We start from the raw sequence: 15,442 nt of genomic DNA, 5'->3' as shown, positions 1-15,442 counted from the left end.
AACACCAACGTCAACACCAACATCAACACCAACACCAACAACGCCAACACCATCATCAACACCACCACCAACAACAACACCAACACCATCATCAACACCAACATCAGCACCAACATCAACATCAGTCCCAACATCAACACCAAAACCAACATCAACACCAACTCCAACACATACACCAACATCGATATCAACACCAACATCAACACCAACATCAGCACCAACACCAACATCAAAACCAACACCAACACAAACATCAACACCAACATCAACACCAACACCAACATCAACATCAACATCAACACCAACACCAACACCAACACCAACACCAACATCAACACCAACATCAACAGCAACACCAACAACAACATCAACACCAACATCAACAGCTACACCAACAACATCATCAACACCAACACCAACACCAACAACAACAACACCAACATCAGCACCAACACCAATGTCAACACCAACACCAACATCAACACCAACACCATCATCAACATCAACACCATCAGCAAAACCAACAACAACACCAACACCATCATCACCCCAACACCAACACCAGCACCAACATCAACACCAACATCAACAGCAACACCAACAACAACATCAACACCAACATCAACAGCTACACCAACAACATCATCAACACCAACACCAACACCAACAACAACAACACCAACATCAGCACCAACACCAATGTCAACACCAACACCAACATCAACACCAACACCATCATCAACATCAACACCATCAGCAAAACCAACAACAACACCAACACCATCATCACCCCAACACCAACACCAGCACCAACAACAACACCAACATCAACACCAACACCAACATCAGTACCAAAACCAACATCAACATCAACACCAGCACCAACATCAACATCAGCACCAACACCAACATCAAAACCAACATCAACATCAGCAGCAACATCAACACCAACATCAACACCAACATCAGCACCAACACCAACAACAACATCAGCACCAGCCCAACACCAACACCAAGAACAACATCAACACCAGCACCAACATCAACAACAACATCAACACCAACACCAACATCAACACCAAGGCCAAGGCAGCACCAACACCAACATCAACACCAACGTCAACACCAACGTCAACACCAACACCAACACCAACATCAGCACCAACATCAACATCAACAACAACTTCAACACCAACAACAACACGAACATGAACAACAACACCAACATCAGCGCCAACTCCAACATTAACACCAACACCAACACCAACAGCAACATCAGCTCCAACATCAACATAAACAACAACATCAACATCAACACCAACGCCAAGGCAACACCAACATCAACACCAACACCAACATCAGCACCAACATCAACACCAACAGCAACACCAACATCAGCACCAACACCAACACCAAAATCAGCACCAACATCAACATCAACACCAATATCAACACCAACACCACCATCAGCACCAACATCAGCACCAACACCAACACCAAAATCAGCACCAACATCAACATCAACGCCAAAGCAACACCAACACCAACATCAACACCAACACCAACACCAACGCCAACAACACCAACACCAACTCCAACACCAACACCAAAATCAACATCAACACCAACAACAACACCAACATGAACAACAACACCAACACCAACAACAACAACATCAGCACCTACACCAGCACCAGCCCAACATCAACATCAGCATCAACACCAACATCAGCACCTACACCAACACCAACCCCAACATCAACATCAGCAGCAACATCAACACCAACATCAACACCAACATCAGCACCAACACCAACAACAACATCAGCACCAGCCCAACATCAACATCAGCACCAACATCAACATCAGCACCAACATCAACACCAACATCAACACCAACATCAGCACCAACATCAACACCAACAATAACACCAACATCAACACCAACATCAACATCAACACCAACACCAACACGAACACCAACACCAACATCAACAAGAACATCGACATCAGCTCCAACACCAACATCAACAACAACATCAACATCAATATCAGCACCAACACCAACATCAACATCAACACCAACACCACCATCAACACCAACACCAACACCAACACCAACAATAACATTAACATCAACACCAACACCAACATCAACACCAACACCATCATCAGCACCAACACCAACATCAACACCAAAATCAACACCAACATCAGCACCAACACCAACATCAGCACCAACATCAACACCAAAACCAACAGCAACATCAGAACCAACTCCAACACCAACATCGACATCAACACCAACATCAACATCAACACCAACACCACCATCAACACCAACACCAACACCAACACCAACAATAACATTAACATCAACACCAACACCAACATCAACACCAACACCATCATCAGCACCAACACCAACATCAGCACCAACATCAACACCAACACCAATCTCAACACCAACATCACCACCAACACCAACAACACCACCAACACCATCATCAACATCAACACCAACACCACCGTCAACACCAACACCAACATTAACATTAACATTAACATCAACACCAACACCAACACCAACAACAACAACACCAACATCAGACCAACACCAACGTCAACACCAAAACCAACATCAACACCAACACCAACACCATCATCAACACCTACACCAACATCAACACCACCACCAACACCAGCATCAGCAGCAACATCAACATCAACACCAACCCCAACACCAACACCAACATCAACATCAGAACCAACATCAAAATCAGCACCAACATCAGCACCATCATCAGCACCAACACCAACGTCAACACCAACATCAACACCAACACCAACAACGCCAACACCATCATCAACACCACCACCAACAACAACACCAACACCATCATCAACACCAACATCAGCACCAACATCAACATCAGTCCCAACATCAACACCAAAACCAACATCAACACCAACTCCAACACATACACCAACATCGATATCAACACCAACATCAACACCAACATCAGCACCAACACCAACATCAAAACCAACACCAACACAAACATCAACACCAACATCAACACCAACACCAACATCAACATCAACATCAACACCAACACCAACACCAACACCAACACCAACATCAACACCAACATCAACAGCAACACCAACAACAACATCAACACCAACATCAACAGCTACACCAACAACATCATCAACACCAACACCAACACCAACAACAACAACACCAACATCAGCACCAACACCAATGTCAACACCAACACCAACATCAACACCAACACCATCATCAACATCAACACCATCAGCAAAACCAACAACAACACCAACACCATCATCACCCCAACACCAACACCAGCACCAACAACAACACCAACATCAACACCAACACCAACATCAGTACCAAAACCAACATCAACATCAACACCAGCACCAACATCAACATCAGCACCAACACCAACATCAAAACCAACACCAACACAAACATCAACATCAACATCAGCACCAACACCAACATCAAAACCAACACCAACACAAACATCAACACCAACATCAACACCAACACCAACATCAAACCCAACATTAACACCAACATCATCAACAACATCAACACCAACATCAACACAAACATGAACAACTCCAACACCAACATCAACAACAGCATCAACACCAACATCAACACCAACATCAACACCAACATCAACACCAACATCAACACCAACACCAAGATCAACATCAGCACCAACACTAACATCAACACCAACACCAACATCAACATTAGCACCAACACCAACAGCAACACCAACATCAACACCAACATCAATACGAACACCAACATCAACATCAACATCAGCACCAACACCAACAGCAACATTATTAACACCAACATCAACACCAACACCAACATCAACACGAACATCAACACGAACACCAACACCAACATCAGCACCAACACCAACATCAACGCCAACATCAGCACCAACATCAACGCCAACATCAACACCAACACCAGCTGCAACATTAACATCAACACCAACATCAACATCAGCACCAATACCAACACCAACATCAGCAGGGAATGTGTGGTAGCCCCGTTTTGTGCACTGAGGAACTCGCCCCAGGTCTCCAAGGCGAAGGCGATGTCCCAAATCCTCAGGTTTCTTGGGAAACTGCATATAAAAGTGAGACTAGCTGTCTATCTTTATTATGCAGGTTTTCCAAAAAGGGATCCCACCGGCAATGGGCAGGATTTACATCGCAAAGTCTTATAAGACCTTGTGAGTCATTATGGATCAGGTAGATCGGGACTTCCGGGTGCGGCGATGACCAGCTAAGTCGCACGTTTCGGCAGCTCCCGTTGGAACGGACTTTTGGGCTCTTAATAGGAGCCCCAACGGCAATTTAAACGGCCAAAAACACTGTGTGGTGAACCAGAAGGGAATCCTCCCGGACACGCATGGAAAAGGGAGAGGATAGCGGAGGATCCTCTGGAGCAGCGGCAAGGAAGGGAAGCTCAAAGCAAGATGGCGTCGGAAGGTGGCCGTTTGTTATGGGGCCCGGAGCAACAAGAGTTCCTGCGGCGCTGTGTGGAAGAGCTGAAGAAGGAGTTGAAGAAGGAGCTGTTGGCCCCGATATTACAGGCGATTGAAGGGCTAATGGAGGAGCAGAGGACCCAAGAGCTGGAGCTTCGGGTCGTGAAGGCAATGACTGCTGAAAACGAAGATGAAATACAGGGCCTAGTGGTGAAGGCAGAAATGCACGAGGCACAGCACAAAAGGTGTGTGGAGAGGTTGGAAGCACTGGAGAATAATTCGAGGAGGAAGAATTTAAGAGTCCTGGGTCTTCTCGGAGGCGCAGAAGGGGCGGACGTCGGGACATATGTGAGCACGATGCTTCACTCGCTAATGGGATCGGAGGCCCCGACGGGCCCTTTGGAGGTGGAAGGAGCCTATCGAGTTCTGGCGCGAAGACCAAAGGCTGGAGAAATACCTCGAGCTATAGTGGTGAGGTTTCTCCGCTACAATGACAGAGAGACGGTCCTCAGATGGGCGAAGAAAACTCGGAGCTGTAGGTGGGAGAACGCGGTGATCCGCGTATACCAGGATTGGAGTGCGGAGGTGGCGAGAAGGAGGGCAAGTTTCAATCGGGCTAAGGCAGTGCTTCACAAAAAGAAGGTCCAGTTTGGAATGTTGCAACCGGCGAGATTGTGGGTCACACACCAAAGGAAGCACCACTACTTTGAGACGGCAGAAGAGGCGTGGACATTCATTGTGGACGAGAAGCTGGAATAGTCTGGCGAGAGAAAGAGCTTTTGGGACAAAGTGGTGGGGTGATTATGTGGGGCGAGGAAGGGGAAGGGGAAGGGGGGGGGATGATTTTTCAATTTGTTAATTTTGTGATCCTGTAACTTTTCTCTCTTCCCCATGTTGGGCACATAAAGGGAAGCAAGAGGGTAAAGAAAGGGAGCGATTGTTGAAAGAACTTTTGAGGGTGGACAGGCAATATGCAGAGGCACCGGAGGAGGGACTGTACAGGGAAAGACAAAGGTTACATGTGGAATTTGACCTGCTGACCACGGGTAAGGCAGAGGCACAGTGGAGGAGGGCACAGGGTGTACAGTATGAGTATGGAGAGAAGGCGAGTCGGCTACTGGCCCACCAATTGAGGAAGAGGGGAGCAGCGAGGGAGATAGGTGGGGTGAGAGATGAGGAGGGAGAGATGGAACGGGGAGCGGAGAGAGTGAACGGGGTGTTCAAGGCATTCTATGAGGGGTTATATAAGGCTCAGCCCCCGGAAGGGAAGGAGGGAATGATGTGTTTCCTGGATCAGCTGGAATTCCCGAAGGTGGAGGAGCAGGAGAGGGCGGGACTGGGAGCACAGATTGAGATGGAGGAGGTGGTAAAAGGGATTGGAAGCATGCAGGCAGGGAAGGCCCCGGGACCGGACGGATTCCCGGTGGAATTTTATAGGAAATATATGGACCTACTGGCCCCGCTTTTGACGAGAACCTTTAATGAGGCCAGGGAAAGAGGGCAGTTGCCCCCGACTATATCGGAGGCGACGATATCGCTCCTTTTGAAGAAGGAAAAAGACCCGCTGCAGTGTGGGTCCTACAGGCCCATTTCCCTTTTAAATGTAGATGCTAAGCTCCTGGCCAAGGTGATGGCGACGAGGATAGAGGACTGTGTCCCGGGGGTGGTCCACGAGGATCAAACTGGGTTCGTTAAGGGGAGACAGCTGAACACGAACATACGGAGGTTGCTAGGGGTAATGATGATGCCCCCACCAGAGGGGGAGGCGGAGATAGTGGTGGCGATGGACGCCGAGAAAGCATTCGACAGAGTGGAGTGGGATTATCTGTGGGAGGTGCTGAGGAGATTTGGTTTTGGAGAAGGGTTTATTGGATGGGTACAGCTGCTATATAGGGTCCCGGTGGCGAGTGTGGTCTCGAACAGGCAGAGGTCTGACTACTTCCGTCTTCATAGAGGGATGAGGCAGGGGTGTCCCCTGTCTCCGTTACTGTTTGCATTGGCGATTGAGCCCCTGGCCATAGCACTGAGGGGCTCCAGGAAGTGGAGGGGAGTACTCAGGGGAGGAGAAGAACACCGGATATCATTGTATGCAGATGATTTATTGCAGTATGTTGCGGACCCAGTGGAGGGGATGCCTGAGATAATGCAGACACTCAGGGAGTTTGGGGAATTTTCGGGGTACAAATTGAATATGGGGAAGAGTGAGTTGTTTGTGGTGCATCCGGGGGAGCAGAGCAGGGGAATAGATGATTTACCGCTGAGGAAGGTAACAAGAGATTTCCGGTACTTAGGGATTCAGATAGCCAGGAGTTGGGGAACCTTACAAAGACTTAATTTAACAAGATTGGTGGAACAGATGGAGGAGGATTTTAAGAGATGGGACATGGTGCCCCTGTCACTGGTGGGTAGGGTGCAGGCGGTCAAAATGGTAGTCCTCCCGAGATTCCTTTTTGTGTTTCAGTGCCTCCCGGTGATGGTCACGAAGGCTTTTTTCAAGAAAATCGAGAAAAGTGTCATGAGTTTTGTGTGGGCCGGGAAGACCCCGAGAGTGAGGAGGGGGTTCTTGCAGCGTAGCAGGGATAGGGGGGGCTGGCACTACCGAGCCTAAGTGAATACTACTGGGCCGCCAATATCTCAATGGTGTGTAAGTGGATGGGAGAAGGGGAGGGAGCGGCGTGGAAGAGATTGGAGATGGCGTCCTGAAAAGGAACCAGCCTACAAGCACTGGTGACGGCGCCGTTGCCGTTCTCCCCGAAGAAATACACCACAAGTCCAGTGGTGGTGGCAACGCTAAAAATTTGGGGGCAGTGGAGACGACATAGGGGAAGGACGGGAGCCTCGGTGCGGTCCCCGATAAGAAATAATCATAGGTTTGTCCCGGGGAGAATAGATGGGGGATTTGGAGCATGGCAGAGAGCTGGGGTTGTGCAACTGAGAGATCTGTTCGTAGACGGGATGTTTGCGAGTCTGGGAGCGCTGACGGAAAAATATGGGTTGCCCCAAGGGAATGCATTTCGGTACATGCAACTGAGGGCTTTTGCGAGGCAACAGGTGAGGGAATTCCCGCAGCTCCCAACGCAGGAGATTCAAGATAGAGTGATCTCAGGGACATGGGTGGGGGATGGTAGGCTGTCGGGTATATACAGGGAAATGAGGGACGAGGGGGAGATCATGGTGGATGAGCTGAAGGGGAAATGGGAAGAAGAGCTGGGGGAAGAGATTGAGGAGGGGCTGTGGGCTGATGCCCTACGTAGGGTAAACTCGTCGTCCTCGTGCGCCAGGCTAAGCCTGATGCAATTCAAGGTTTTGCACAGGGCGCATATGACCGGAGCAAGGCTCAGTAAATTTTTCAGGGTAGAGGATAGGTGTGGGAGATGCTCGAGAAGCCCAGCAAACCACACCCACATGTTTTGGTCATGCCCGGCACTGCAGGGGTTCTGGGTGGGGGTGGCAAAGGTGCTTTCGAAGGTGGTGGTGGTCCGGGTCGAGCCAGGCTGGGGGTTGGCTATATTCGGGGTTGCAGAAGAGCCGGGAGTGCAGGAGGCGAAAGAGGCTGATGTCTTGGCCTTTGCGTCCCTAGTAGCCCGGCGAAGGATATTGCTTATGTGGAAGGAAGCCAAACCCCCGGGCGTGGAGACCTGGATAAATGACATGGCAGGGTTTATAAAACTAGAACGGATAAAGTTCGCACTAAGGGGATCGGCTCAAGGGTTCACCAGGCGGAGGCAACCGTTCATTGACTACCTCGCAGAACGATAAAGGAAATGGGAAGGTAACAGCAGCAAGCCAGGGGGGAGAGGGGGGGGGGGCTCGGGTGGGTCCTCAGGGGTGTTTTTGTATAGATATTTGTACTTGGTTATGTATATTGGATTGTTTGATTTTATTTCTGGAGAGTTATTATTTTTGTTATGGCAGTTGCCATTTAGTTTATATATTATTTATTTATTTGGTAAAATGGTCACTGTTATTTATATTGTTTTATTGTTGTAAAAAGGAAAACCTTTGTATTGTTTTGTTTGGCCGAAAAATTTGAATAAAATATATTTAAAAAATTTTTTTTTAAATGGATCAGGTAGATCTCTGGTGCGTGGTCTCGCACCTTCTATCAGCCAAGCTGTGCCACGATGAGCTGCTTTTCAGGTGCAGCGTGGTCATTCAATCGTACCCTAAGTGTTGTTCGATAGCGGTGGGGAAATTGCCAACAGAGCCGGTGGGAAACTCCCAGCAATATCTGCCACAAATGACACTTACCTTTCCGTTAGATCGAGCCCAGTGACTCTGTACCTGATCTGCATTGTTCAATTTGGGTGGAATAATGAGTTGGACCGATCATGTTCAAACATTTTAGTTTTACATTTTTGGAACTAAGATGAGATTCCACCTAAGTCACGATCCACACCCAGGAAACTGGCTTCTGAAAGAGGGAAGGTGTCTGAATATTTTTTTACCCTACCCGCATATTGCAAGACCTGCCCACCCCATCCCTGACAACTTTGATTGACAGCTCCTGGACCACTTCTTTTTCTTTTGTTAATAAATTTTGAGTACACAATTTTGTTTTTCAAATTAAGGGGCAATTTAGCATGACCAATCCACCTACCCTGCACATCATTTTTGGGTTGTGGGGGTGGAGCCCACGCAGACACAGGGAGAATGTGCAAACTCCACATGGACAGTGACCCGGGGCCAGGTTTGAACCCGGGTCCTCAGTGCCGTGAGGCAGCAGTGCTAACCACTGCACCACTGTGCCGAGTTATGTCTTGTTAGCTTCACAGCTGACTACTTCAAAGTTACTCAACAATGAAGGGAGATGAATGGAACAATGCTGGCAGCTCGTGTGTGAGGAAGCTGTCAATATCAGCCTCGTGAAATCAATATCAAAGAGAAATGAATGAATGGCTTTCAGATCAAGGCTCTGAAGGAGTTGAAAGCCAGCTGACTGGCTTTCTCTTTCTAGGAATTGACAAGTGCTGCTTCCTCTGCCTGGGCCCAGGTGAGGTTTAAAGCAGTGTTTTTTCCACTGCCTCTGTCTGGACTGCTCTCTAGCTTCCAACAGGACTCTCTTTTCTGGAGAGGCTTCCTAACATGGGTTTCTCTTCTGGGTGGGGGGAGGGGGGGGGTGGTTATGTGTTTTTCTTTATTTAGGGTTGTCTGTGGGTGGGGTGTGGGGTGTCTTTATTTAAGATGTCTCTGGGGAAGGCTCTTTGCCTGTCTTTGTGGGGGGGGGTCTCTTTATTTAGCGCGTCTTTGTGGGGAGGTCTCTATTTAGGGGGTCCCTGTGAGGGGTCTCTTTATTTATGGGGTGCCCCGGCGGGGTAGGGGGAGCTGAATTGCACTGCGGGGAGGGGGGGGGCAGCCACAGGATCTCGCTATCAGGCCACACCCTCAAAGTGGCGGCCAGCTTGCAGGATCCCCAAGGGAAACTCTCACAATCCTCACCATTCAGAAAATTGCATGGCTAAGTATTGGGACTTGCTTCCTGATTCGCGCTCCCAATGGGAGCACAAAACAGCTGCAATTCAGCTCCAGTGGGAGAGAAGAATCTCCCAAATGGAGGATCCTGCCCAGAGTCTGTTAAACTTCTCTAAGGGCCCATGGTGACTGGGAGACACCTCTCACCTATATTTTCCTGCCTTCTCACAGTGCTAATTGCACTATCAGGTGAATACTGTATGGCAAACAATATCGTCAAAACCACCGGCATCCATGTTGGTTACACTACATTGTCTTCTGCATTGAATTACATAATCAAAGGATTCATTTCAAACCTCTGCATCATCCCAACTATATGGACTTCAGTAAGGCCTTTGACAAGGTCCCTCATGGTAGACTAGTACAAAAGGTGAAGTCACACGGGATCAGGGGTGAACTGGCAAGGTGGATACAGAACTGGCTAGGTCATAGAAGGCAGCGAGTAGCAATGGATGGATGCTTTTCTAATTGGAGAGCTGTGACCAGTGGTGTTCCGCAGGGATCAGTGCTGGGACCTTTGCTGTTTGTAGTATATATAAATGATTTGGAGGAAAATGTAACTAGTCTGATTAGTAAGTTTGCAGACGACACAAAGGTTGGTGGAATTGCGGATAGCGATGAGGACTGTCAGAGGATACAGCAGGATTTAGATTGTTTGGAGACTTGGGCGGAGAGATGGCAGATGGAATTTAATCCGGACAAATGTGAGGTCATGCATTTTGGAAGGTCTAATGCAGGTAGGGAATATACAGTGAATGGTAGAACCCTCAAGAGTATTGAAAGTCAGAGAGATCTAGGTGTACAGGTCCACAGGTCATTGAAAGGGGCAACACAGGTGGAGAAGGTAGTCAAGAAGGCATACGGCATGCTTGCCTTCGTTGGCCGGAGCATTGAGTATAAGAATTGGCAAGTCATGTTGCAGCTGTATAGAACCTTAGTTAGGCCACACTTGGAGTATAGTGTTCAATTCTGGTCGCCACACTACCAGAAGGATGTGGAGGCTTTAGAGAGGGTGCAGAAGAGATTTACCAGAATGTTGCCTGGTATGGAGGGCATTAGGTATGAGGAGTGGTTGAATAAACTCGGTTTGTTCTCACTGGAACGACGGAGGTTGAGGGGCGACCTGATAGAGGTCTACAAAATTATGAGGGGCATAGACAGAGTGGATAGTCAGAGGCTTTTCCCCAGGGTAGAGGGGTCAATTACTAGGGGGCATAGGTTTAAGGTGAGAGGGACAAGGTTTAGAGTAGATGTACGAGGCAAGTTTTTTACACAGAGGGTAGTGGGTGCCTGGAACTCGCTACCGGAGGAGGTGGTGGAAGCAGGGATGATAGTGACATTTAAGGGGCATCTTGACAAATACATGAATAGGATGGGAATAGAGGGATACGGACCCAGGAAATGTAGAAGATTGTAGTTTAGTCGGGCAGCATGGTCGGCACGGGCTTGGAGGGCCGAAGGGCCTGTTCCTGTGCTGTACATGTCTTTGTTCTTTGTTCTTTGTTCTAAACTTACATTAGAAAGGAATTGAAGAATTTGGATTGGGTGGGGCTGTTGGAGGGTAAATCAACATCGGACATGTGGGAGTCTTTCAAGCGACAGTTGATTAGGATTCAGGAAAGTCACATTCCTGAGAAAACGAAGGATAAGTATGAGAAGTTTAGGGAGCCTTGGATAACGAGGGTTATTGTGACCCTCATCAAAAAGAAAAAAGAGACTTTTGTACGGTCTAGAAGGGTGGGGACAGTCAAAACCCTTCAGGAGTATAAAAAAAGTAGGAAGGTACTTAAGCGGGAAATTAGAAGAGTTAGGAGGCGTCATGAAAAGTTCTTGGCAAGTAGGATTAAGGTGAATCCCAATTTTATTCACATGTAAAAAGCAAGAGGGTGGCCACGGAAAGGATTGGACCACTTATGGACAGTGAGGGGAATCTATGTGTTGAGCCAGAGGAACTGGGTGAGGTACTAAATGAGTACTTTGATTCAGTGTTCACCAAAGAAAGGGACTTTGTGGAAGATGATTCTTGGGTAAGGTGTGTGGACAGTGTGGATCATGTTAACATCGAAAAATAGGAGGTATTGAGTCTTTTAAAAGATATTAAGGTCGATAAGTCTTCTGGGCCAGATGGGATTTACTCCAGAATACTGAGGGAAGCAAGGTGGGAAATTTGCCGGGCGCCTTGACTGATATCTTTGTATCCTCATTGGCTACATGTGAGATCCCTGAGGACTGGAGAATAGCTAATGTGGTCCAGTGCTTAAGAAAGGTATCAGGGATAATTCTGGAAACTATAGGCCGGTGAGCCTCGTGTCGGTAGTGGGTAAATTATTAGAGAGAATTCTCAGGGACAGGATTTATACCCATTTGGAAACAACAGGACTCATTCGCAATAGCATGGTTTTGTAAAGGGGAGGTTGTGCCTCACTAACTTGATCGAGATTTTTGAGGATGCGACAAAGATGATTAATGAGGGGAGCGCGGTGGATATTGTTTACATGGACTTCAGTAAAGCCTTTGACAAGGTGCCTCATGGCAGACTGGTACAAAAGGTGAAGTCACACGGGATCAGAGGTGAGTTGGTAAGATAAATACAGAACTGGTTTGGTAACAGAAGGCAAAGAAGAGTGTTTTTATGAATGGAAGGTTGCGACTAATGGTGTTCCACAGGGATCTGTGCTGGGGCCTCTGTTGTTTGTAGTATACATAAACGATTTGGAGGCATAAGCAGCTGATTAGTAAGTTTGTGGATGACACCAAAATTGGTGGAGTGGCAGATAGTGTTGAGGATTGTCAGAGGATACAGCAGGACGTAGATAGGTTGGACACTTGGGCAGAGAAATGGCAAATGGAGTTTAATCCGGACAAATGTGAGGTAATGCATTTTGGTCGGTCTAACATAGAGGGGAAATATACCGTAAATGGCAAAACTCTTAGGAATATAGAAAGTCAGAGAGATCTGGGCGTGCAGGTCCACAGATCTTTGAAGGTGGCAACACAAGTGGACAAGGTAGTCAACAAAGTATACGGAATGCTTGCCTTCATTGGATAGGGCATCGAGTATAAAAACTGGCAGGTCACGCTGCAGTTGTATAGAAACTCGGCAAGGCCGCAGTTGGAATATTGCGCACAATTCTGGTCGCCACACTATCAGAAGGATGTGGAGGCTTTAGAGAGGGTGCAGAGGAGGTTTTCCAGGATGTTGCCTGGTCTGGAAGGTGTTGGCTATCTGGAAAGGCTGAATGGACTCGGACTGTTTTCATTAGAAAGACAGAGGTTGAAGGGTGACCTGATAGAGGTCTACACGATTATGAGGGGCATGGATTGAGTGGATGGGAAGGCACTCTTTCCCAGGAGTGGTCAGTCACCAGGGAGCATAGGTTAGGGGCAACGTTTAGAGGAGATGGGCGAGGCAGGTTTTTTATGCAGAGGGTGGTGAGTGCCTGGAACGCGTTGTCAGGGGAGGTTGTGGAAGCAGATACATTAACGGCGTTCAAAAGGCATCTTGACAAACACATGGATAGGATGGGTATAGAGGGATACGGTACAAGGAAGTGCTGAGGGCTTTGGCAAAGGCTGGTATCATGACTGGTACAGGCTTGCAGAGCCGAAGGGCCTGTTGCTGTGGTGTAGTGTTCTTTGTTCTTTGTTCTACCCAACTGGGAATTCTCTAGCCTCGAGCAGAAGCTTCCTGTGAATCCGGGTGGTGGTCGTATGTTGGTCATGTGGTTATCTTATCTCAAGTAATTCTGGTCTGATTCAAACGGCTTTATTGACATGATGTACAAGATAAGGTTACAGAATAGGTACATCTCCCACGGGTACAGACGATTCCATTTACTCCACAGGGCCTCGAGCACATGACCGCTGATGTCCCCATTACATCATGAGGCACATCACTAATTCATTACCATAACTGTTAACCCCTCATACTACAGTGTGGGGGTTGGTATTCCCAGTCCAATTTATGACAAAATTTATGGTTCCACCTTGTGCTTCCATGCATCTCAAAAAGTGGGGAAACCAGGGCCAGTTCATCAAGTAATTACCAGGAGCCAACAGTCTGAAAACTGAACATCTTTCTCACTCGGTTTCTACAATCCTCAGAAATATAATAATAGAGGAAGGGGTCGAAGCAGCTGTTAAAGCTGCTGAGAGACAGTAAGAACATGTAATATTTATGGAGCTCAGGGGTCCATTGGTGCACCAGCAGCACTATATTACTGGGGGTGAAACACACTAGGTATATAAAGAGTACTAAAAGAGTGATTTTTGCCGCCTTTTTGTACTTTATATCATTAACTGTTAAAGACCTGATTACAACACTGTAACAAAATATAGTGGTGAGGCTTGGAATGAGAAATCCTAATAGCACAACAATTAACCAGTAATAGAAATACACAATCCGTTTATCCTCCAGGTACACATCATGACAGGTGGTGATGTTTAGATCTCGGATCTCATATGACTGCTGAACTGAAAGAAAAGGCAAAACAAAGAGAACAACTGTGACCCAAATGGCAACACAAAGACCAAGGACAGATCTATTGTCCCTGAAGCGCCTGGAGAGGAATGGGTGGACCAGAGCAAAGTATCTGTCGATGCTGATGAAGGTGAGCAGCAGGATGGAGCAGTACATGTTCCCGTAGAAGAAGGCGGTCATCGCCCGACAGAGACTCTCGCCAAAGAGCCAGTCGTTGCCCAGGAGGTGGTAGGAGATCTTGAACGGCAGCACCAGGATCAGCAGAAGGTCGGCTGCGGCCAGGTTGATCAGGAAGATGGTGGAAGGCTTCTTGCTTTTTGCAGCCATTGTCCAAAGGGCCAGAGCATTTGCTGGGAGCCCGATGACGAACACAAGGGTGTAAAAGGCCGCGATCAACGTTGTGGTGAAGGGATTGATCAGTTGAGGTCTGTTCTGGTCGTTTATTATAACTGCGGACAAACCTGGAGCCGGTGCTGCAGCAATGCCTCCCGCCCACGGCTCGTCACTTTCAGCTAAAAATGTGAAGCAGATTGTTTATTCCTTTTGGTTTTTATTGTAGTTTTCGCAGCTATTTGTCTATCATCATTGTGAAATGATGCAATTTGTCCCCAACCACAACGACAGAACCTTCCTTCGCACAATGGGAGTGTCAAATCTCAAGAGGAGCTGGAGAACGCACTGTATAAACCAGCAACATCGAGGGCCGAAGGGCCTGTACTGCACTGTAATGTTCTATGTTCTATGTATGTTCTAAGTACTGATTTACAATGAAAGAATTTTAGATTCATAACTGATTGGACAATGTGAAGGAGCTGGGTTATACATGTTTGACTCATTGTGTTCTACATGGGGTCCCTCTCCTGGCAGTGAACCCCATCAAATCAGGAATCACTGATTGGTCACCCAATGATCAACCCCCAATATCCCTGTGGGATTTTGG

The 15,442-nt window shown here is 47.6% G+C and overlaps 1 protein-coding gene across 1 annotated transcript; it reads right to left on the bottom strand.

Moving 5' to 3' along the window:
- Nucleotides 1-13,826: 13,826 nt before the first annotated feature.
- On the bottom strand, nucleotides 13,827-15,087 carry LOC140395059 (proteinase-activated receptor 3-like). Its single transcript, XM_072482416.1, has one exon. The coding sequence runs from the start codon at nucleotides 14,827-14,829 to the stop codon at nucleotides 14,065-14,067; it is 765 nt and encodes a 254-aa protein (XP_072338517.1). The 5' UTR covers nucleotides 14,830-15,087; the 3' UTR covers nucleotides 13,827-14,064.
- Nucleotides 15,088-15,442: the final 355 nt, after the last annotated feature.

The sequence above is a fragment of the Scyliorhinus torazame genome, chromosome 18 (genome assembly GCF_047496885.1).
Source record: "Scyliorhinus torazame isolate Kashiwa2021f chromosome 18, sScyTor2.1, whole genome shotgun sequence".
NCBI classification, from domain to species: Eukaryota; Metazoa; Chordata; class Chondrichthyes; order Carcharhiniformes; family Scyliorhinidae; genus Scyliorhinus; species Scyliorhinus torazame.
This window is presented reverse-complemented; position numbering and strand designations above follow the sequence as displayed.